A 25544-nucleotide genomic window follows, 5' to 3' on the forward strand; every position below is an offset into this window, starting at 1 on the left:
TTTGATCAATCTGTAATCTGCAAAAGTGCAGTGTCCTCAATTTTAGGATTACTTTTACGTTTACTTAAATACGCTTTAGTCAAGAGTAAGGCACTTAGTGGAATCAATACATTCATTTTAGTCAAGTACATTGTTCAAAATCTGAAAAGGAAAAGTTAGGCAAATATTCAAAGACTTTTGTAAAAACCTGGAAAGGAAGGATTAAACATTTTTAAACCTTGAATTATTACATTTGTAAATGCTACCACTGATCTGTACCAAATTAAGTCTATCAAGTATTCCTATTAGCCATACTTACCTGAGCTACTTATGGTACTTGGAAAGGATTCTTCTGTGTTTATCTAATGTTGAGAATATCAATTTCTTTAAATTATACTTCTCTAATTTGAGGATCAAATATGCTACATAATTGTTATATGAAATATTATAAATATTTGTTTTGGGCCAAAACTGAAATTAATCCAGTACTTGAAACATCATTGTAGGTCTTTCTATGCATGGATAATACATTAAAGAGTAGTGTTGTTAAGCCTGATTGCTGGATTCAAATCCACTAGAGTGCATGTACCTATCCAGAGGGGAGCCAGAACTTGATAGAGCTTGTCGCCGCACAACCAAACGTAATCTTGTGGCGAGCTAAACCCCACATCACTGGGCCAGGCCAGTTGTATTGCTCACGGTTGCGTTGTCCCAGGCGAGCCGTCATCACGAGGTGGGAATGCTCCATGGGGTGTGTGTGTGTATTCCTTCGGTCGATTTTGTGACACGGACAGTCAGACTCCGCACACCGGTAACACAAACGAGGAACCAGAGAGCATATGGAACCGCTCAGCTGGCACTTGCCTGTGACACCTTGTGTGTAGTGTGTTTTGGTGTATGTAGTGCAAGTGTGGTGCAAGTTGGTGATTAGGACACATCAGTTGTTGTCATCTACTTCTGTTGGTGATTAGGACACATCACTTGTTGTCATCTACTTCTGTTGGTGATTAGGACACATCACTTGTTGTCATCTACTTCTGTTGGTGATTAGGACACATCACTTGTTGTCATCTACTTTTGTTGGTGATTAGGACACATCACTTGTTGTCATCTACTTCTGTTGGTGATTAGGACACATCACTTGTTGTCATCTACTTCTGTTGGTGATTAGGACACATCACTTGTTGTCATCTACTTCTGTTGGTGATTAGGACACATCACTTGTTGTCATCTACTTTTGTTGGTGATTAGGACACATCACTTGTTGTCATCTACTTCTGTTGGTGATTAGGACACATCACTTGTTGTCATCTACTTTTGTTGGTGACTAGGACCTTGCAGTGGCTGGCGTGGACCCACGTAGCTCTCTCTCTGACCCTTGGCCTTCAGAGCTGTCCTACTGTAGTTATTGGGTTAACACTTGATAGGGATGTTTTCCTGAGTGCAGACAACTCAAGGTAATGGTTTAGCACATTATCATTTAAATACAAAAATAGGATCGGCCCCTCAGAATTATTTGGGAGCCTTCCTGAGACATGCACATGCATAAATGTAAGGTTTGTGTTAGTCATTTAACATGCAAGAATCATAAACTCATCAGTCCAAAGTAGAGAAATGTTATTGTAATTTAAAGGTGAGCTAGTCCCTGCGGATATCACCCCTTCTCAATGATTCTAAATGTTATATTAATTCACCATTTACCGTTTGATAACATATTAGTTTATCAGAAATATTTTCCTCTTCCATAAAACAGGTTTGAGAAATAAATGTTCCAATATAAAATCAATTACTCAATATAATTGACTCTTCCCTCCCTTTTCTTACATATGTCTCATATGAAATAATAACTTAGGAGTCTATTTAAGCATGGTGTAATCTATTACTCGAGAAGACTCAGTATCACCTGTGTGCAGCTTACAAAAAAACAAACAATTGTGAGAAACATATATTATGCAGGAAATGCATACCTTTGTTAAAAACAAAGCATATCTGATTTGGGAGGAAAAGCTTCTTCCCCCTTAACATCTGAGTCACTACTGATGGCATAGCATGAATGATAGTGAGTGTCTGAGGGTGTTTTTACTGAGAAATGTCAAACACATTCAAAACCTTACATTTGAAAACAGGTTTGCATTCCTTCTCTTAAAATGACGTTATCATTGGAAACAATAAAAGCTAATTGTTTTGATGTAGAATCTATCAATTGAATTGTTAGAGCAGAACAGAATGGTCGTATTGTAGCCTGAGTACTGTGCAGCCTTCAGTTTCACCAGGTGGAAACATTGTCCATATAATGGGAATACATGTAGAACTAGACATTAAGAGGCCCCTGACATTTAGGCCTATTTTAAAAATAGTAGGGGCTTTTAACAGCTTGCCAACCTACAGGCATCCTCTGCATAGCAGTATGAATAGCCTTAAAAAAACAACCCACTCTGCGGTAACGAGAGTCATATTTCTGAACCAAATGCCCTAAGTTAAGCCGTTAGTCCCATCTGACTGACCCAAGGGTTGGTGCTGGTGTGACCGGGAGGCTTCCAGGTGTTCTTTCAGTTCATGGCTTGGTGGGGGGAGTGGCCCACGTGAGACAGTATTGTTCAGTTTGAGGAGCGGCATTGTCTCTGGAAGCAGGTAATGGTGTCCATTCTCAGACCAGACCATTAATGTCATTTCATGTAGAGCAGCCATAGCATCTCTGTGACTGCACTCAGAACTGTGTCAGAACTGGGTGATTCTTAGTGAAGCCGTCCAAGGCCATAGACAGAATGGAACCACGTACCAACAAAAGGGACACAAGGTCATCAATGTCTCTCTTTACCATTGGCCTAATTGCACAACAAATTAGTGGGAAAAATGTGGAGCACTAATCCATCATGTGAAATGTTGAGTTAATCTAAATAATTACTTATGGGTTGAAATCAAATTAACATTAGAACTAAAGTCAGTCATAATTGGACTTTGCACGGATCCGAATCTAAGCAATACACCATTTTCCCAGCTCTGTAATGAAAAGGATAAGAAGATTAGGTACTTTACAGGAGTGTTCCACACTCAAACATGCACACTTATCTTATTCTAGTAGAGATTAGAGGACAAGGTCTAATGTTGTGAACAAAATGATCAATTCAAAGTTATTTAGTTTATTGTTATGTACCTAATTTAATTTAATAATTAATCTTGAATTACTAATAACTTTAAAGAAGGCAACAATTTACAATTTGGATGAAGTGATTACTCATCCAAAGTGTGTGTGTGTGTGTGTGTGTGTGTGCTTGTCTGCCCAAGGTTTAAAACATTTGGGACAGCACAGCAGTGAGAATGTTATGAGAACCAATCTGTTGTTTATATTAAACTCGAAGGAAGCTAGACTGGAACATTTTAAATAAATCAAAACACTTGCACATTAATTAAATACATTTCACATTTAGCTCGAGCTGGGTTCAATACTTTTCTTTATGGTATTTAAAATTGGGCTCGAGTAGAACCCCTGGATTTGGCTTGCAACACAAAGTGATACTGATCTCTGTAGGACTTGGAAGTGTTATGATTCCAAGTGCCTGTGAAAGAGAGGCCCTTGGAAAACAACACCTATTTTGTAACTGTAATTACCTATTTTAAAGAAATTGCAACATTATGCTTTTAAAGAATTGCTCAATTAATTTAACACATTTATTATGCACACAATAAAAACTTCAACAAATATATTGATCCTGGCTTAACCAGCAACCTTTACTCTGTTGTTCATAAGCTCGCTTTCAGAAAACGTGTCTGTAGTTTAACAACTATTTTAATTTTAATGTTAAACTATTTTTAAAACTGTAATTGAACTTCAACTTATATTAATCACCTGATTCCAGTGGCCAGTTGGAACAGAATAATTAACACAGTTTCCATTTTGCTGCAACAGCGCAAAAGGTTTCAACAACAATTAGTATTATGTCTGAGTCTAGTTCTGCTTATCTGCTTTGTTTCGGAATGTGTTCAATACATTACGTTTTTATTCATTATTACTATACAATACATAGATTAAGAATAAATGAAACAAATAATACAACATTGACCTAAAACCAGATTTTGCAACCCTGATCTCCTCAGGCAAGTCTCTGAGGGTCTCGGGGCGCAGGACGGGCATAGGGTTTATACAAGGTCACAAAGATATCTTAACATACCAGCAATACCATCTAAGAATGGATTCTTAAAGCAATATAATCTTATTTTCTTCTTACACCTACAGCGCACACCCTGCACAGTGGGCTTCTTGTTTACATTTTCCCCTGCACTCAGAGGCAGGACATAAAAACACTTTTTATTTTTCTCAGGTCATTTACTTTTGGTGAGATAATTAAAGTTTAGTTCATTTTACCCTGTCTATGGACTGATTCATTATTGTTACAAAACATACACAAGACGGCGGGACAAACCAATATAGACCCCCATACAAACAATCAGACAAACAAAACACGAACTCTTAATAAACACCAGCGCGACAGCAAAGCTCATCAGCTCAATTTAGTCCGGATTTTAGAGATCTTAGAGGGGGTGGGGAATTCTCTCCAGTGCGGCGTCTTCTCACGCCTCACCCTTGCATACAAGTGATTTATCGGTGCCTGAAAGCCGTCCAAGAACGATAACTAGCTTATCCTCTTGCGACAACCACTAGGCTATTTGTTTCTAGTGGCGCTGTGCCCCCCCGATCGGAGCCCACAGACTTTTCCCTGCCCTTTCTCTCCAAACAACAGCTCAGTTGACTGTAGTCCGTACGACCAGCCTATATCTACTCGCCATCGAGTTCACCTCAAGGTGAAACACAGTTTGCCTATGCTTGCTTGCCACTACACACCTCTGATCAATTAGCCTATAATTTTATGTATGCACTCCTGACCGCCACCTGCTCCAGAGAGCCGTAGCGCATCGGGTGATGCACGCACTTCGCGCTGGCCCGTCTAACCATGAGAAAAGCGGTCCTAAACAACGAGTGCTTTTAGACCGTCCCATTTGAAGGACGGCGGTGCCGTGAGTTAAAGCCTATAGGCAATAAGCTGTGACTTTCTCCCTCTCAGCCTGCACTGCTCCAGCCCCACACACACACGGGGAGGTTTTACACACACACGCAAGGCTGCAGCTGGAGCCGTGTTTTTACAGAGAGGTGATAGCAGCAAATATCTTTGGCTGCTTATTTTCAACTGCTGTGCTTAGCCACTACGACCCCCAAAATCCGGCGATTTGTTCAATACAAATCTTTTACATTGCTTTCAATTCACACAGAAGCTCCACTTCACTGATGCTCTTTCTTTAAGGTATCTCTAAACATGAGCTGTGTATGCCTGTATGGCACTTCCGTCCCGAGCAGCATACACAGAGGAAATAAGCCAGGACTGAGTCCCCAGACACTGATCTCCTGGGTTTATCATCCCCAAATGTTCATTAACCAAAAGGAAACGCAGCCGATCAGTTTCACAGGTAATTTTAGGATACCGTCAATCACAGATTCTGATAAGGCAATGTCCAAAGTAGATTTGAAAATCACACTTACCACAATCTGAAGATCTGTTGGCATCCTGCCGACAACGCCAATTTGTAGAGGAAACTTCTGTGTAGCTATGCAGTGGGAGTCACCGACTCAGGAAGGAGACACGGGAAGAGCAGTAGCTTTGATGTCAAACACATGATGGTTTATTTGGAGTTAACGGCCGGAGGATTCACATCACAAGTCCAAGAGTCAGAGGTTCTGACTTCACGGTGGAGTTGCCACGTCAATTCTGGAGAGCCTCTCTCTTGCCAGCCCATCTAACTGGTTTCGCAGAGAGTAAACAACATATTTGAGGAGATAGCCTAAACAGTGTGGGAACACAGAGCTACTTGCCTCGGACACTTATGACCTCGAAGATTTTACCTTGGAGTCCACAAATACAGAGAAGGAAGTGTCCCAGTGTACCCACAACACAGACCATCTGTAACCCAGTATTGACCGGTCACAGAATGGGAACAATAACATTATTGGCTAAGCCGCCTGTGTCCTTAAAGAAGGTAAACAGACATCGAGGTTTGTCCTGTATGTTACTAATTGGCGTCTTATGATAATTATTTCCACAACACTGAGTACTTCTACTTTTACACAAGTACAAGACCAGAGTACTTCTACTTTTACTCAAGTACAATACCAGAGTACTTCTACTTTTACTCAAGCACAAGACCTGAGTACTTCTACTTTTACACAAGTACCAGATCTGAGTACTTCTACTTTTACACATGTACCAGATCTGAGTACTTCTACTTTTACTCAAGTTCAAGATATGAGTGCTTCTACTTTCAGTCAGGTACAAGATCTGAGTACTTCTACTTTTACTCAAGTACAAGACCTGAGTACTTCTACTTTTACTCAAGTACAAGACCAGAGTACTTCTACTTTTACTCAAGTACAAGACCTGAGTACTTCTACTTTTACTCAAGTACAAGACCTGAGTACTTCTACTTTTACTCAAGCACAAGACCTGAGTACTTCTACTTTTACTCAAGTACCAGATCTGAGTACTTCTACTTTTACTCAAGTACAAGACCTGAGTACTTCTACTTTTACTCAAGTACAAGACCTGAGTACTTCTACTTTTACTCAAGCACAAGACCTGAGTACTTCTACTTTTACTCAAGTACAAGACCTGAGTACTTCTACTTTTACTCAAGTACAAGACCTGAGTACTTCTACTTTTACTCAAGCACAAGACCTGAGTACTTCTACTTTTACTCAAGTACAAGACCAGAGTACTTCTACTTTTACTCAAGTACAAGATCTGAGTAGTTCTACTTTTACTCAAGTATAGGACCTGAGTACTTCTACTTTTACTCAAGTACAAGATCTGAGTACTTCTACTTTTACTCAAGTACAAGACCAGAGTACAAGATCTGAGTACTTCTACTTTTACTCAAGTACAAGACCTGAGTACTTCTACTTTTACTCAAGTTCAAGATCTGAGTACTTCTACTTTCACTCAGGTACAAGACCTGAGTACTTCTACTTTTACTCAAGTACAAGACCAGAGTACTTCTACTTTTACTCAAGTACAAGATCTGAGTACTTCTACTTTTACTCAAGTACAAGACCAGAGTACTTCTACTTTTACTCAAGTACAAGACCTGAGTACTTCTACTTTTACACAAGTACCAGATCTGAGTACTTCTACTTTTACACATGTACCATATCTGAGTACTTCTACTTTTACTCAAGTTCAAGATCTGAGTACTTCTACTTTCACTCAGGTACAAGATCTGAGTACTTCTACTTTTACTCAAGTACAAGACCTGAGTACTTCTACTTTTACTCAAGTACAATACCTGAGTACTTCTACTTTTACTCAAGTACAAGACCAGAGTACTTCTACTTTTACTCAAGTACAAGACCTGAGTACTTCTACTTTTACACAAGTACCAGATATGTGTACTTCTACTTTCACTCAGGTACAAGACCTGAGTACTTCTACTTTTACTCAAGTACAAGACCAGAGTACTTCTACTTTTACTCAAGTACAAGACCTGAGTACTTCTACTTTTACACAAGTACCAGACCTGAGTACTTCTACTTTTACTCAAGTACAAGACCAGAGTACTTCTACTTTTACTCAAGTACAAGATCTGAGTACTGCTACTTTTACACATGTACCAGATCTGAGTACTTCTACTTTTACTCAAGTTCAAGATCTGAGTACTTCTACTTTCACTCAGGTACAAGATCTGAGTACTTCTACTTTTACTCAAGTACAAGACCTGAGTACTTCTACTTTTACTCAAGTACAAGACCTGAGTACTTCTACTTTTACTCAAGTACAAGACCTGAGTACTTCTACTTTTACACAGGTACCAGATCTGAATACTTCTACTTTTACACATGTACCAGATCTGAGTAGTTCTACTTTTACTCAAGTATAGGACCTGAGTACTTCTACTTTTACTCAAGTACAAGATCTGAGTACTTCTACTTTTACTCAAGTACAAGACCTGAGTACTTCTACTTTTACTCAAGTACAAGACCAGAGTACAAGATCTGAGTAGTTCTACTTTTACTCAAGTACAAGACCTGAGTACTTCTACTTTTACTCAAGTACAATATCTGAGTACTTCTACTTTTACTCAAGTACAAGACCAGAGTACTTCTACTTTTACTCAAGTACAAGACCTGAGTACTTCTACTTTTACACAAGTACCAGATCTGAGTACTTCTACTTTTACACATGTACCAGATCTGAGTACTTCTACTTTTACTCAAGTTCAAGATCTGAGTACTTCTACTTTCACTCAGGTACAAGATCTGAGTACTTCTACTTTTACTCAAGTACAAGACCAGAGTACTTCTACTTTTACTCAAGTACAAGACCTGAGTACTTCTACTTTTACACAAGTACCAGATCTGAGTACTTCTACTTTTACACATTTACCAGATCTGAGTACTTCTACTTTTACTCAAGTTCAAGATATGAGTACTTCTACTTTCACTCAGGTACAAGACCTGAGTACTTCTACTTTTACTCAAGTACAAGACCTGAGTACTTCTACTTTTACTCAAGTACAAGACCTGAGTACTTCTACTTTTACACAAGTACCAGATCTGAGTACTTCTACTTTTACACAAGTACCAGATCTGAATACTTCTACTTTTACACATGTACCAGATCTGAGTAGTTCTACTTTTACTCAAGTATAGGACCTGAGTACTTCTACTTTTACTCAAGTACAAGATCTGAGTACTTCTACTTTTACTCAAGTACAAGACCTGAGTACTTCTACTTTTACTCAAGTACAAGACCAGAGTACAAGATCTGAGTACTTCTACTTTTACTCAAGTTCAAGATCTGAGTACTTCTACTTTCACTCAGGTACAAGATCTGAGTACTTCTACTTTTACTCAAGTACAAGACCTGAGTACTTCTACTTTTACTCAAGTACAAGACCTGAGTACTTCTACTTTTACTCAAGTTCAAGATCTGAGTACTTCTACTTTCACTCAGGTACAAGACCTGAGTACTTCTACTTTTACTCAAGTACAAGACCAGAGTACTTCTACTTTTACTCAAGTACAAGATCTGAGTACTTCTACTTTTACTCAAGTACAAGACCAGAGTACTTCTACTTTTAGTCAAGTACAAGACCTGAGTACTTCTACTTTTACACAAGTACCAGATCTGAGTACTTCTACTTTTACACAAGTACCAGATCTGAGTACTTCTACTTTTACTCAAGTTCAAGATATGAGTACTTCTACTTTCACTCAGGTACAAGACCTGAGTACTTCTACTTTTACTCAAGTACAAGACCAGAGTACTTCTACTTTTACTCAAGTACAAGACCAGAGTACTTCTACTTTTACTCAAGTACAAGACCTGAGTACTTCTACTTTTACACAAGTACCAGATCTGAGTACTTCTACTTTTACACAAGTACCAGATCTGAGTACTTCTACTTTTACACATGTACCAGATCTGAGTACTTCTACTTTTACTCAAGTTCAAGATATGAGTACTTCTACTTTCACTCAGGTACAAGATCTGAGTACTTCTACTTTTACTCAAGTACAAGACCTGAGTACTTCTACTTTTACTCAAGTACAAGACCAGAGTACTTCTACTTTTACTCAAGTAAAAGACCTGAGTACTTCTACTTTTACTCAAGTACAAGACATGAGTACTTCTACTTTTACTCAAGCACAAGACCTGAGTACTTCTACTTTTACACAAGTACCAGACCTGAGTACTTCTACTTTTACTCAAGTACAAGACCAGAGTACTTCTACTTTTACTCAAGTACAAGATCTAAGTACTTCTACTTTTACTCAAGTACAAGATCTGAGTACTTCTACTTTTACTCAAGTACAAGACCAGAGTACTTCTACTTTTACTCAAGTACAAGACCTGAGTACTTCTACTTTTACACAAGTACCAGATCTGCGTACTTCTACTTTTACACAAGTACCAGATCTGAGTACTTCTACTTTTACACATGTACCAGATCTGAGTACTTCTACTTTCACTCAGGTACAAGATCTGAGTACTTCTACTTTTACTCAAGTACAAGACCTGAGTACTTCTACTTTTACTCAAGTTCAAGTGCTGAGTACTTCTACTTTCACTCAGGTACAAGACCTGAGTACTTCTACTTTTACTCAAGTACAAGACCAGAGTACTTCTACTTTTACTCAAGTACAAGATCTGAGTACTTCTACTTTTACTCAAGTACAAGATCTGAGTACTTCTACTTTTACTCAAGTACAAGACCTGAGTACTTCTACTTTTACACATGTACCAGATCTGAGTACTTCTACTTTTACTCAAGTTCAAGATATGAGTACTTCTACTTTCACTCAGGTACAAGATCTGAGTACTTCTACTTTTACTCAAGTTCAAGATATGAGTACTTCTACTTTCACTCAGGTACAAGATCTGAGTACTTCTACTTTTACTCAAGTACAAGACCTGAGTACTTCTACTTTTACTGAAGTACAATACCTGAGTACTTCTACTTTTACTCAAGTACAAGACCAGAGTACTTCTACTTTTACTCAAGTACAAGACCTGAGTACTTCTACTTTTACACAAGTACCAGATCTGCGTACTTCTACTTTTACACAAGTACCAGATCTGAGTACTTCTACTTTTACACATGTACCAGATCTGAGTACTTCTACTTTTACTCAAGTTCAAGATATGAGTACTTCTACTTTCACTCAGGTACAAGATCTGAGTACTTCTACTTTTACTCAAGTACAAGACCTGAGTACTTCTACTTTTACTCAAGTACAAGACCAGAGTACTTCTACTTTTACTCAAGTACAATACCTGAGTACTTCTACTTTTACTCAAGTACAAGACCTGAGTACTTCTACTTTTACTCAAGCACAAGACCTGAGTACTTCTACTTTTACACAAGTACAAGACCAGAGTACTTCTACTTTTACTCAAGTACAATACCAGAGTACTTCTACTTTTACTCAAGCACAAGACCTGAGTACTTCTACTTTTACACAAGTACCAGATCTGAGTACTTCTACTTTTACACATGTACCAGATCTGAGTACTTCTACTTTTACTCAAGTTCAAGATATGAGTGCTTCTACTTTCAGTCAGGTACAAGATCTGAGTACTTCTACTTTTACTCAAGTACAAGACCTGAGTACTTCTACTTTTACTCAAGTACAAGACCAGAGTACTTCTACTTTTACTCAAGTACAAGACCTGAGTACTTCTACTTTTACTCAAGTACAAGACCTGAGTACTTCTACTTTTACTCAAGCACAAGACCTGAGTACTTCTACTTTTACTCAAGTACCAGATCTGAGTACTTCTACTTTTACTCAAGTACAAGACCTGAGTACTTCTACTTTTACTCAAGTACAAGACCTGAGTACTTCTACTTTTACTCAAGCACAAGACCTGAGTACTTCTACTTTTACTCAAGTACAAGACCTGAGTACTTCTACTTTTACTCAAGTACAAGACCTGAGTACTTCTACTTTTACTCAAGCACAAGACCTGAGTACTTCTACTTTTACTCAAGCACAAGACCTGAGTACTTCTACTTTTACTCAAGTACCAGATCTGAGTACTTCTTCCACCTCTGTCTGATTACAAACTCTTCCATAACACCCTGAGGAAGTTTGCAGCTGTGTGTTTCACTGCACTTTGTTGTAAATCAAACTGCAGCAGCTTGACCACAGAGCGTGCACGTTGTGATCAGCTGATGTTGCGCAGTTCTCCAGTGTGTGCGTGTGCGCGGGGCACAGAGTGTGCGCGGGGCACAGAGTGTGCGCGGGGCACAGAGGGTGCGCGGGGCACAGAGGGTGCGCGGGGCACAGAGGGTGCGCGGGGCACAGAGTGTGCGCGGGGCACAGAGTGTGCGCGGGGCACAGAGTGTGCGCGGGGCACAGAGTCACAGAGGGTGCGCGGGGCACAGAGTGTGCGCGGGGCACAGAGTCACAGAGGGTGCGCGGGGCACAGAGTGTGCGCGGGGCACAGAGGGTGCGCGGGGCACAGAGGGTGCGCGGGGCACAGAGTGTGCGCGGGGCACAGTGTGTGCGCGGGGCACAGAGTGTGCGCGGGGCACAGTGTGTGCGCGGGGCACAGAGTGTGCGCGGGGCACAGAGTCACAGAGGGTGCGCGGGGCACAGAGTGTGCGCGGGGCACAGAGTGTGCGCGCGGCACAGAGGGTGCGCGGGGCACAGAGGGTGCGCGGGGCACAGAGTGTGCGCGGGGCACAGAGTGTGCGCGGGGCACAGATGGTGCGCGGGGCACAGAGTGTGCGCGGGGCACAGAGTCACAGAGGGTGCGCGGGGCACAGAGTCACAGAGGGTGCGCGGGGCACAGAGTGTGCGCGGGGCACAGAGTGTGCGCGGGGCACAGAGGGTGCGCGGGGCACAGAGTGTGCGCGGGGCACAGAGGGTGTGCGGGGCACAGAGTGTGCGCGGGGCACAGAGTCACAGAGGGTGCGCGGGGCACAGAGGGTGCGCGGGGCACAGAGTGTGCGCGGGGCACAGAGTCACAGAGGGTGCGCGGGGCACAGAGTGTGCGCGGGGCACAGAGGGTGCACGGGGAACAGAGTGTGCGCGGGGCACAGAGTGTGCGCGGGGCACAGAGTGTGCGCGGGGCACAGAGGGTGCTCAGGGGAGTCTCCCACTGCAGCCAGCTGGCGGAGTTTTCTGTTGTTCCTACCGACGTTAACCCTGTCTGTACCAACTCTGGCGTCCGGTGATCTAAGCCTCTGCCTCCTGTAAGCTTCACAGGTCCGTCGGTTATGTCCTGCGCGGCTCGGCCAGCTCCAGTTCAGTCAGTCACAGGAAGTCCGAAGAGTTTTTGCAGGGAGCGAAACGGCAACGTAGCTGCTTAATGTCTTTGTTTTTTTTTACATGTCTCGTAGTTTACTCCATTGAGTGTTGACAAGAAACACGTGTAGACTAAATATGTGTTTTTGATGTTTAGAGGTACGCAAAGGCGCAATGGCGCGTAACAAGTGATGTTACGCAATTCAGATTTGTGCCGCGCATGCGTACCAGTATGTGCACCCCTATGGCGTTATATTTATGCCTCTATCCTGAGCACGCAATGAAACATGTTGAGCATAGAAAATGCTATTGAGCGCGCACTTGAACATTTTTGAGCACAGAGAAATATATTTTCTCTCATAAAACTCCTGCTCCGTGCGCAAGCAGACCGCTGCACGCGCTCTCTCTCCCCCGCTCGCTCGACCTCTCCAGCCTGTGCGCGCTCAGCTTTGCCTGTGCTCTCTCAAGTTGTCACAGCGTTACAAATGTGCCACAAAACCAACCAATCGGTGAACTCGAGAAGGTCAATTCTGATTGGCTGGTCCAGCGCCATGTAGAGAGAAGAGTTGCGACAGCGGAAGTCCAAAATGCTTGATCGTCACGTGGTTCAGAGAGACTCAGAAAGTTCCCGGAAGTTCGTGGCGGGCCATTTGAATCACGATTTGAATGCATTAATACCAGGATAGAAATGCAATTTTTGCTAATTAGTGGTCAATAAAGGTTTTGATTTGCAATATTTATACAACATATCGATATGTGTATGTAGTTACATCAATGTGTTTTGTTTTTTTTAAAGTAAAATGTGCTAATATTTGAGGATTAAGATAAAATAAGAAGTACTTTATTGATACCAATTGGGGAAATGTTTACGCTGCAGCAGCAAAAGACAAGGCATTGTACATTAGACAGTTAAAAGACTAGAATTAAACAATCGAAAATGTAAACATCTTAAATAGAAATAACATAGCATTACAAAAAGTAGAAAATATACATAGTGTGAACAGCTATCTTACCTGTTAACATACATGTTAGGCTAACGTTGCCTTTGTTACAGAGCCTGTTGCTGTTGTTTATTGCTTTGAATTCTTTAAAACAAATATTATCTTCTTAAACTTATATGGTAGTCAGGAGCATCACTTTCTAATGTTTATTGATATATTTAGAGGGAGGGAAGGAAGGTTTCAAAATTCAGATTAGAATAATTTCTACCATTTATTTAATTCATGGTGGTTTCAGTAATCCCCTGGTAATTGAGGACATAAGTAATCTAAATGAGTAATGTAATCTTTATGACTTTCAGAAAGGACAGGAGACCGGCAGGTGCCTATCAATGATTGTCAACTGACAGCACAATGAGTCAAAGGGCTAGCAGCAGCAGCAGCATGATGATGATGTTACATGTGTTGTTTTAGGAACATCCATTGTAAATAAATGGAATTCAATACACATTGAATAGCATATCATGCCGTTTGTCTGTGCCTTTTCCTCTGTTGTCCTGGCATATAGTCTCCCCCATGGTTTGCTGTGCTGCCTCGGGATGCTCCAAGCGCTCAGAGAAAGGAGTATGAATGTAAGGTTTCCCCACTGACAGAGAGGAGGAAAGAATGTCTGGCTCAAGTCAGCAGGAGCAATTTAACTATCACAAAAGACAACAACAGCAACAACATATGAGGTAATCATATTTTTCACTAAACAAAGACCACACCATTGGGAAGCTTAATGTCTGTTTAATCAAAAATAAGGAACAGGGAGAGGCTTGCAAAGCTCTGAGAGCTGAGACTCAGGGTCAGGGTGAGGGTCTCAGTGGGTATTCAGGCTCCATTGAATCCCCCTGGGGTTCTTGTGCTGAAAGAGGGAGACAAAGACAGGAGAAAGGGTTATATACATCTAGCATCCTATAGGATGGGAAATTGCTGACCTATTTTAAACTTACCTTGTGTTTTCACTCTCACTTAAGTCCCTCTCCCTTTGCCATCAATCCAAAATCAGCTGAGCTGCAACATAATACAGACAGGTAATAATCAACAGAATCACAAGGACAATATGGCTGTGATAAAAACACTCACCCATAAGTTACGTTGTTGTTTACTGTTTAGGAGTCTCAAATATCCACTCTAAATCCATATCAATCACACGCCCCAATGTTATATTTAACTAATATGTAACTCCCTCCACCCCGGATAAAAGCACGTTAAGAAGCACCTTTTCTCTAATTCCACAACGTTGGATTAATAGGCTGTTCATGGTTAACGTGTGTTGCTAACTTTTCCGGTATTCTAGCCTAATCTGTTTAGTTGTCCGGTTGAAAATTAACGCAAGCATATGCCCATTGTAGAACAGGAAACAGAAGTTGGTCCAGGTTCTGGTCAACCCAAAATTGTGATAGAGAGAAAAACATGTTTTGTCATTCTGCCACCTCTAATGCTTACAGCAAGTAATCAATACCTCAGAAGGGTTCATGTACATGTAGGCTACGGTTGGTTAGCTGTTTGTTTAAACTACCCCTATAGCTATGTTGCCGGCTAGCAAACTCAGGCATTGCAAACAATAACGTGATATCAGAAAACTAGAAATGTATAACTCACCTGACACTGTAGCGTACTATTCTCTTGATTCGAGTCTGTCATGTCCTGTAAATCTTCTTCTTATCGTGTCCACAAGGCAGTCAGTTACAGGGCTTGGTTAGATGTGGTTCAGCCACAGCTGATCTCCAGGCATGGTGTTTTCTCTTGGTGTTCTGTGGCTTACTTACAGCTTTCAGCGTAGCTTGTAGCGTAGCTTGTGCAGACTAGCTTGCGGCTAGCGTAGCTTGTGGCTTGTAGCGTAGCTTGTGGCTGTGTTGTAGCTTGTAACTGTTGCTTGTAGTGGTGATAGGATTAGCAGGATCTAGTTGATCTTGTCGATCTTATCGATCTCGTCAATACTCCTGTAAATGTCAACAATGGATGTGTAATAAGAACGTCAACAGCCTGATGGCAACCAAAAATCCCTCTCTCATCTCAGATAGAAGATATGATTGGAGACGACCAGCCAATCAGAATTGACCTTCTCGAGTTCTCCGATTGGTTGGTTTTGTGGCACATTTGTAACGCTGTGACAACTTGAGCGAGCGCAGGCAAAGCTGAGCGCGCACAGGCTGGAGAGGTCGAGCGAGCGGGGGAGAGAGAGCGCGTGCAGCGGTCTGCTTGCGCACGGAGCAGGAGTTTTATGAGAGAACATATATTTCTCTGTGCTCAAAAATGTTCAAGTGCGCGCTCAATAGCATTTTCTATGCTCAACATGTTTCATTGTGTGCTCAGGATAGAGGCACAAATATAACGCCATACACCCCTGGTTATAAAAGTCTTGCAAAACAAGTGTTTATTTTGCACATTGCAGGTTGTATAGCTTATTCCTCCAGCTCAGGGGTCTGCAACCTTTTCCACCAATTGTTTTTGTCTGGAGCCGCAAAACATTTGATAGCTTGATAGCTTATGAAGTTGTATATATTGTTACATCAGACAAAAAATACAGTTTGTTTGGATGTATTATTTATTACATTATAAAACTGTTAACCTCTAATAATAAACAAAGAACTCTTATAAGGAGAATTAAAGAAAAGACACAGGCCTACTTTACAATAAATCACAGCACTTGGGGAGTCCTCTGCACATTGGAAGAAAATGAATATAATTAAAATGGGCCCACTTTGAAATAAATACAACATATAGCTGCACCCTAAAAAGAGTTAACTGACTGGTCAGGTTATTCGCCTACGGCGCTGGCCGTAGCAGGATGTGACGCATATTTGAGTTGACCTAATTAAAACCGTTTTGTTTATTTATGTGTCACAGTATCACCTCAAAATACAAGATACGAAACATTTTTAACTGTGCAACAAAATATAAATAGTCCTACAAATACTTTTATTTGATTTCCTTCTAATTTTTGTCTAAGCTCAAGGGAGCCAGCGCAGAGGGCTGCAGACCCCTGCCCCAGCTGATAACCTGTACCTCATAGATTGACTATAAAGTGACGCTTTGTCAGAATCAGAATACCTGTTTTGGTCCCACTGAGGGGACATCTACATTTGTTACAGCAGAAAAGAGCCAGACAGCTTCATGTCACCTAAGAAGCATGCATAAGAGAATATTAGAGATAAGAGAATGAAAGAAAGGAACTAGTTAGTGTGCCTAACATCTGAACATAAGCTGGTTATGTCAGGCAGGGAAGCGAGAGCCAGGCTTTAGGCTCGACAAACCTCTCCCTCTGATCTGGGTTGAATAAACTATGAACCATGTCCTGAACGCCAGTGGGAGTTAATGCTGATATTTTCTGATATGAATCTGCAGGTGTCGGGAGACGACGACGCTAAATACACGGTGAAGGCAGTGAACAGTCTGGGGGAGGCGACATGTACCGCTGAGCTGCTGGTGGAGGTGATGGCTGGAGAGGAAGAGGAGGAGGAAGAGGAGGAAGAGGAATAGACTCCAACAGGAAGAGGTGCTGCTCCTCTTCAGCCTGTCAGACCTGAGCAGAAGAAACAAACCCACAAATAACAGATTCTGATTGGAGGAGCAGGAGTATCAACGCCGCAACAAATGCAAAATCAAATTGCCCCCTGCCAACAACAAAGATTTTCTTTATCAAACACAAAAAAATGTAACGTAATTTAATATTCTAAGCCCCGCCCACCTGACACCTGGACACATTGGATGCAGCCGGAAAGCTAACATCAGAACAATTACAACTGTAATGTTGAGAAAGTCATATTTCTAGCTAACGTCATCTATACTAATGTCAGCCCACAAGCTAATAAACCTTTGTTTGGATGACAATAGCTCACAAACATTAGTTAATGTGAAGAGAGTAAAGTTCAGAAATAAATAGCACAGCTGCCGGCTCGTTTTCAGTCTTATGTGTTAAGAGTATATTCATTGTTAGCGTTCTTGAGGATAGCCTTGGATAATAGGTTTATTATTTTACAAACAGGAAGCAGTCTAAGTAATAGTCTGGTAACACGTAGAGGTTAAGCTAACTTAACCACATAGGGTTTCTGGGTAATGAAGTCCTCCAAATGAAAACAGTGTTGTGTCATTTCCACTTTGAGCTGTTTAACATCCAAGTGCCTTAATTACAAAGTGCCTCTGTGAATATGGGCCTCAGGATGAGAACCAGCATGTGATGAAAAGTCATCCCCCTTAGCATGTGAGAAGAGTCGTATGTCTTCTCTTCTGTGTGAGCACTTTTCTTATCTTAGTATTTTTGACTTCGACAGCAGCTAACATCACCTCTGCCTTAAACCTAGGTCACCTTAGAGCAACTCCAGGACACTTTGAATCACCGTCCGGGTGATTTTAACAGTTTCTACCACGCATTTGTGACATCGAGGGACTGCATTACTATTTGGCTGCCTGAAAAACACATTGGTTAAACACGATGTCCTCAACTCCGAACATGTTGTATTCTGAACTTCACAAAGTCCACAATTAGTTTAGAAGCAGCAATAAAAACGCCTGGAGGAACATTTTTAAGAAGTGACCAAAATCAACTGTGCGGAGGAACCACATGTATTTCTACGGAGAAACGTCTTCTTACATTTTAAGTCTGTATTTTAAGCCCCTTGTACAGGGTGTGTGCAGGAATCCTGAAGTCACATGGAAGACCTTTTCAGACCCTTTCCACACGTTTTAAGACCTCATCTCCACTTTGAGTTCCAACCGGTTACCTTGGCGACACACTTTACCTCACATTCACTATATACAGTATTGATCGTCCTTCCTCCTTATCTTCCAACCATTTGGACGCAGACTTGCATTTCCCCATAACGATGCTGTTTAACAACCGGCGTAAACGGACCTTCCCGCGCTATCAAGCAGTGAGCGTGCGACGTCCTGTTCAGATGACGTCAAACCCAACGGGATGCCATCAATAAACTACAGAATCACACTACACTCCTACGCCGTGACTACATTCAGGCAGACTGTAGAATACAACCTCTTTGGACCATTTAGATACTTATTGAAAACAAGCTACAACATGTAACACCTTGGGAAATGCCTTTTAATACTTCTTAAGACCCCGCGGACCCCCTGTTTACAAATCCAATATATTATTATTATTAATTTGACTATTGCATCTTGGTATCTATTTCTTATTTTGTAGAAAGGAGATCCGTATGAAAAAAGATCCAAATTAAAGAATAAATGTGTCGACGTTATTCAAATAACTTCGATACAGATCTCTACAGAATTTCATGCAAATCATAAAAGGAATATTATATTTATTAAACGTTAAAGGATCTCTTGATTTACTTTCTCACCAAGAAAATACCTTATATTTATGAATCCGTACCTTATGGATATTCTCCTTTTGCAAATATGAGATCGTTTTCTTGTTATTACTTCTTTGCATCTCAAAAACATGAGATCTCCTGAGTTTGATATCTCACCTTGGACACTTCAGTGCAAATCAAAAAAACCTCTGCAAATGTTGAAAATCAGTTTCACTGTTCGTTAAGAGTCACAAGGTACACATACGTTATAATGTGTGAGATTCTTCTCGGTGATAGTTTCTGATTCGTCTCAAAGTGACAAACATCGCAGTTCCTTCAAGTGATGAATGTATGAGGTTAGAAGTGGTAGAAAACGGAGGTGATTAGAATCTGTGTCCGGAGTTCACACTCGTCCTGTTCCCGCTGATGTCGAAGTCGTACCTTTGATTATTTCTCGTTTGCCACATTCCAGCCGTTTGTTTGTAAAACATGTATTTAAAGGTTTCAGGGCTGACCCGCCAAAGAGAGTTCACAGGTGTGTGTTTGTGTGTGATCCATCTAACGTACCTGGGCCTGTTTGCTAGTTCTTTGTTTCTAGGAATGTTTTTATTTTTAGACTTATTTAATGCACAGATTCATAATTATATTATTATCGTTTGAGCATCCGTCTTCTTGCAGATCTTCTCGCAGCACTTCATTTGTCACCGTTTTTACAACTAAACCAAGCAGTGGACTCACTCCTAGACTGGTTTGTTTCTGTATTAGATGTATGTAGATTATACTTCTCTAATTGTTATAAATATATATCAGTTTGATGAACTGCAGATGACATGTATGAGAACACTACGACTGTAGTAACTCACAGAAATCTAATAAATCTATCACCAAACCAAAGTGCTGCTGTGGTGTGTTCATTACGAACCTGTGTGTGATGCTGAAGGGATCAAATCGATCTGAATCGTCTGTTGAGTTTTAAACGTGTTAATGTTGCTGCAGGATCAAAACAAACTTCCTTTACGGGTTACTAAAGTATATTGTATCCTATAATCACCTCAAACCAAACCACGAGGGTGTGTTTGTGTTCAAATAAGCATACGATGTAGTTATGGCTGGTATGTATAACGAGTTGTAGTTCCATAATGAGGTAGTAACATCCATCATTTAAAACAACAATTTATTTTTTAATATTACGGAGCTGTGAGATCCCGTTATATCGTGGCTCAAATTACTTTGATTTCTGGTCCCACATTCATCCGGTTAGAATATCCTTTATTGACAGAATGGTGCCATGCATACCGAGCTGATCTGAGACACATCATATAAACAGCAGACAACGAAAGACCTTTCATGTGTTATAAATGAGGTATAGATGTCCTTATTTCAAGGTGTTGGAGGTCTAAGTGCCGTTTTGCTTCTCTTGTGTTGGTTTGGCAATTATCCTTCTTGTGTCTTGATGATCAATATATTTACAGCTTGGGCCGTTCAGAATATGTGCCGCACTAACACTCACTAGAGCACCTAAAGTGGATTATTCTGCCCCATGAACCCAAGCTGACAATTTCCTTCAGTGTGTTTTGATAAAAAGTATTTTAAAAAGGACTAAATAAATAGCGCCAAAGGACAGCTTTGACGTTATTTTTTTACAGATTCACTCTTTAACCCTGAGCCCTCCTCAAATTTCCAACCTTTCGCCACCTTCGTAGCAAAAATGTACACGCCTCAAAAAACTGCTATTAAATCATTCATCGATTTTTTTTTTCATGAATCACTGAAACAACTTCTAACGTACTCAGAACTACCAAACATTCAATCATTGTCAGAATGTTAACCCTTTAAATGCCCGTTTAATTATTTGAATTATTTAATTCCTCTCAAAAACCACATTTGTTGATCTCACTGCCATTGCAGTATAAAACCATGCATTTTGTAATGTCAGCATTTCATTTAGAAGAAAAGTAGTGATATTTGATATTTCTACTCTATTCCACCAGATTACACAATTTTCCCACTGCAGGCCGATGCATGACATTCTTACATTTTTGCCAGTTATATGATGGAGTGTGACTACCAGGGGGCCCGAGAGTGGTGTGTGTAAACAATAATGATGCAATCAAATACATGTTGTTGCTAATCTTTGACATATCCAAGACTCTAATAACCACCAAAGTTCCATCCGCCTACTAATTATTATATTGGGAAAACATTTTTTTTGTTTTTTTTAAGAGAAATGAAACGGGCATTTAAAGGGTTAAAATCCTAAAAATTATTGAATGTTTGGTAGTTTTGAGCACGTTAGAAGTTGTTTAAGTGATTCATGAAACAAAAAGTAGAAAGAAAATTGATGTATGATTTAATAGCAGTTGTTTGGGGCGTGTACATTTTTGCCACGAAGGTGTCGTAGGCCACCAGGGTGGGTGGAGGGGGACCGGAGGAGGGACACAAAACTAGGGCCAACAGGATAGGTAGAGGGGGTCTGGAGGACGGCTTGGGCTGACAGCCCAGGGGCAAGGCAGAGCTTGAAAAGGGGGTTATGGAGGGGCGAAGGCAGTGGCAGGAAGAGTCAGGGGGTCGAGGGCGAAGACTGCGGCTCTCAGGGGGCCGGGCTCGAGGGCGAAGACCGCGGCTCTCAGGGGGCCGGGCTCGAGGGCGAAGACCACGGCTCTCAGGAGGCCGGGCAGAACCCGGTGTCGGCCGGACAGGAACCGGCGCTGGTGGGACAGGCCTCGGCAGGATCCCCCACGGAAGAGGACCAGGAGTTGGCAGGACCCCCGCCAGGAGGTCAGTCGGCGGGACCCCCAACGGGACAGGACACAGGATTGGCAGGACCCCCGGCAGGAGAGCAGTCGGCGGAACCTCCAACAGGACAGGACACAGGGTTGACAGGACCCCCTGCAGAAGCGCAGTCGGCGGGACCCCCAACGGAACAGTACACAGGGTTGGCAGGACCCCCGGCAGGAGGGCAGTCGGCGGGACCCCCAACGGGACAGGATACAGGATTGGCAGGACCCCCGGCAGGAGCGCAGTCGGCGGGACCTCCAACGGGACAGGACATAGGGTTGGCAGTCGGCGGGACCTCCAACGGGACAGGACATGGGGTTGGCAGGACCCCCGGCAGAAGAGCAGTCTGCGGGACCTCCAACGGGACAAGGCATGGAGTTGGCAGGACCCCCGGCAGAAGAGCAGTCTGCGGGACCTCCAACGGCACAGGACATGGGGTTGGCAGGACCCCCGGCAGAAGAGTAGTCTGCGGGACCTCCAACGGCACAGGACATGGGGTTGGCAGGACCCCCGGCAGGAGAGTAGTCGGCGGGACCTCCAACGGGACAGTACATGGATTGGCAGGACCCCCGGCAGAAGAGTAGTCTGCGGGACCTCCAACGGCACAGGACATGGGGTTGGCAGGACCCCCGGCAGGAGAGTAGTCGGCGGGGCCTCCAACGGGACAGTACTTGGAGTTGGCAGGACCCCCAGCGGAACCTCCAACGGACCAGGACATTGGGTCGGGACTTGAGACGGGACTCGAGAGGAGACTCGAGAGGGGAACCAAGGGGGAACTCGAGAGGAGACTCGAGAGGGGAACTAGAGAGGGGAACTAGAGAGGGGACTCCAGGAGGAACTAGAGAGGGGACTAGAGGAGGAACTAGAGAGGGGACTCCAGAGGGGACTAGAGGAGGGAACTCGAGAGGGGACTAGAGGAGGAACTAGAGGAGGGACTAAAGGAGGGAACTCCAGAGGGGACTCCAGAGGGGACTAGAGGAGGGACTAGAGGAGGAACTAGACAAGGGACCCGAGAGGGGACTGGAGAGGGGACTCCAGAGGGGACTAGAGAAGGGACTCGAGAGGGGACTGTGGCAGCTGGGGCTGGGACAATGGCTGCTCGGGCCAGAACTGGAGCTGAAACCATGGCTGCTGGGGACTGTACTAGGTCTGGAACCATGGCCGGAAATATGGCTGTATGATCCAGTTCTGAAGCCGGAAACATGGCTGTATGGGCCGGCTCTGGAGCCGGAATTGAAGCCAGAATCATGGCTGTAAGGTCCGGTTCTGAAGCCGGAAACATGGCAGTAAGGTCTGGTTATGAAGCCGGAAACATGGCTGTACGGTCCGGTTCTGAAGCCGGAAACATGGCTGTAAGGTCCGGTACTGAAGCCGGAAACATGGCTGTAAGGTCCGGTTCTGGAGCCGGAAACATGGCTGTAAGGTCCGGAGCGGAAGCCTGGACCCTGGCTGTGTAAGCCAGGTAATCCAGTATGGACGCAAAGCTGCGTGGGCCGGTACTGGAGCATGGAGGCATGGCTGCTAGCTTGGCTTTGCGCCTCCTTCTCTTAGCAGCCGCCTGTAGCATCAACAAAAAAGCTGAATCCGCTGGGTCCATTCTTGGTCGGTTCGTAATGTTACGGTGTGTGTAGGAAGCAGGACTCAAAATGCAGACTTAAGTGACAAAATAATTCCTTTATTTCAAGGCTACAAATATCTAGACACAGAACAGAACACTCACCGCAGAATTACTCAAAACACAAGACGAACCGACACTGAACACAGGAAGAGACAAGACTAAATACAGGAAGGGGTAATCACAAGACGAGACACAGCCGGGCAGGGGAGGAGAAACACAAGGGCCACAGGTGAAAACAATCAGACAACTAGACACACCAGGGAATCTAACGACGGGAGGAAAAACACAGGAAGAAGGACCAGACAATATACAAGGATGAAAATACCCATAACCAGACATACAAAACTACAACACAGACAGATCCTAACACAGTGTCACAGACTGGATGCAGAAGCATTATTTTAAGCAACACATTAAGTTGAGGAAACACTGGAGTCAAATGTAATGAAAGTCAGATGGTGTCTTAGACGGGCAGTGATATCATAAACCTGTTCATGTACGCATTCAAACACTTGTTCTGTTCCCAGCTGTGTTCACCTTGCAGGTGCAGCTCTGTGGCTTTGATCCTGGATCAAGTGTTTAAGTCATGGATGTTTAAAGTTTAACTTCTTCATATGTCTAATATTAAAGTTCACTTTTCATTCAGGAAGTATGACGCTGCGCTGTCAGTGCGCTTCTCCATGTCTGTGATTGGTCGAATGCTCCAGATACCACCCCTTTCATGTGAACGCGCACCTAACTAGATAGGACACGGCTGGCTTGAGCGATCCACTTGATAACCCGCGTCGTAGGACCGCTTAGCGAGAGCGCGTATGTTTTGGATTAGGCCAACCGGCTAACTCAAACATATCCAGGCTAGGTTGAACCGGCTTCGTCGCAGGCCTCTGAGGGTGCAAAATGCATCACGAAAGTATACAAAACATGTAAGAGTAAACGACATTGGATTTCAAAAATTTGACTCAAAAGAAGACTTCTTGCTGAAATGATCACCAAATAAAAAAAATCAGAAAACATTTACAAAAATACCAGAGGAGGGCACAAGGGTTAATTTGCTTTGATTATTGTTTTGTCTTGTTTGCAGGTTTAGCCTCTGGGTGTTTACAGCAGCACAATGTAAAGAAGCAAACAGGTCAGTGTGTTAATGAGGTCACCTGAGAGCAGCTCGTTAACAGCTCTCATTAAGGACGGAGCTCGTTAGTTCACAGAGTCCAAGCTGCAGCTCATTAACCACAAACATAATTTCATCATCTGCAGGATGTTTTTACCGCCCTGACCTCTGCCCTGCAGGCTTCTCACTTTATGTGAGTGACATCTCAGTACTTTTGTATGTACGTGTACTGTCTGAGAGCATGAGGGCCAATATGTAGTATGTTAAAATGCACTCTACTGGATGGTGCATCATACCGGTCATACTTAAGGCGAGACACCCCAGGTGAATAGGGTAATTTTTTTAACTTAAAGGGATAGTGGAAATGGAACCTCAAATAGTTTCGTTTTAACTTATATACAAGCATAATTACGTACCAAAACAATCACACCTGATTAAAAATATATAATAATTGCCTTACGCATGTTAGAAGCACTTTATTGCAGCTTCCCCGAAGTTTTTTAGAAACGAAATGTTCGACTCAGCCAAACCGGAAGTGACGAAAACTAAGTTAGACAATACGATAACAAACCATGGCGTCTATGCAGAATGAACGTGGAAGGGCAAATATACCAGACAAAGAAGAAGGATTGTACGAGGTATCCAGTGATGATAGCGAGTCAGAAACATCCTCTCGGCTTTCCTACGAAAATGTCGTTTTAGGAACTGAATCCGGTTCAGTAAGCGACGATGGTGACAATATTGAGCCAGACGATGGACCATTACGTCCTTATTTGTTCGAGCCCGAGGTGATGGTTCACGGCGAGGGCAATGGCGAGGATGACCAGGACCAGGCGCCAGATGATGCACCCCTACGCACAAATAATCTTGACTGGTAGGTCCCTAAGCATAGCTCACGCATCTTAAGATCACCTGTAGCCTTTACAAATATTAATCATTGTTAACCAGTTAAGCCCGAAGGTCCCCCCAGTGGACCCCTCCCACAGTTTTTTTTCTCTCACATGTCTCA

The 25544-nt window shown here is 42.6% G+C and overlaps 1 protein-coding gene across 1 annotated transcript in view; it reads left to right on the top strand.

Annotated features, from left to right (window-relative positions):
- Positions 1–19925, top strand: part of LOC117555294 (myosin light chain kinase, smooth muscle-like) — a gene marked incomplete at its 5' end in the record, with an annotated part of 36341 nt that extends 16416 nt beyond the window's left edge. Inside the window, one exon of the mRNA XM_034230144.1 lies at positions 17110–19925. Within this exon, the coding sequence (XP_034086035.1) occupies positions 17110–17244 (135 nt within the window). The remainder of the gene's footprint in view (positions 1–17109) is intronic.
- Between the last annotated feature and the right edge of the window lie 5619 nt (positions 19926–25544).

This window comes from Gymnodraco acuticeps, unplaced genomic scaffold, assembly GCF_902827175.1.
Source record: "Gymnodraco acuticeps unplaced genomic scaffold, fGymAcu1.1, whole genome shotgun sequence".
Classification (NCBI taxonomy): Eukaryota; Metazoa; Chordata; class Actinopteri; order Perciformes; family Bathydraconidae; genus Gymnodraco; species Gymnodraco acuticeps.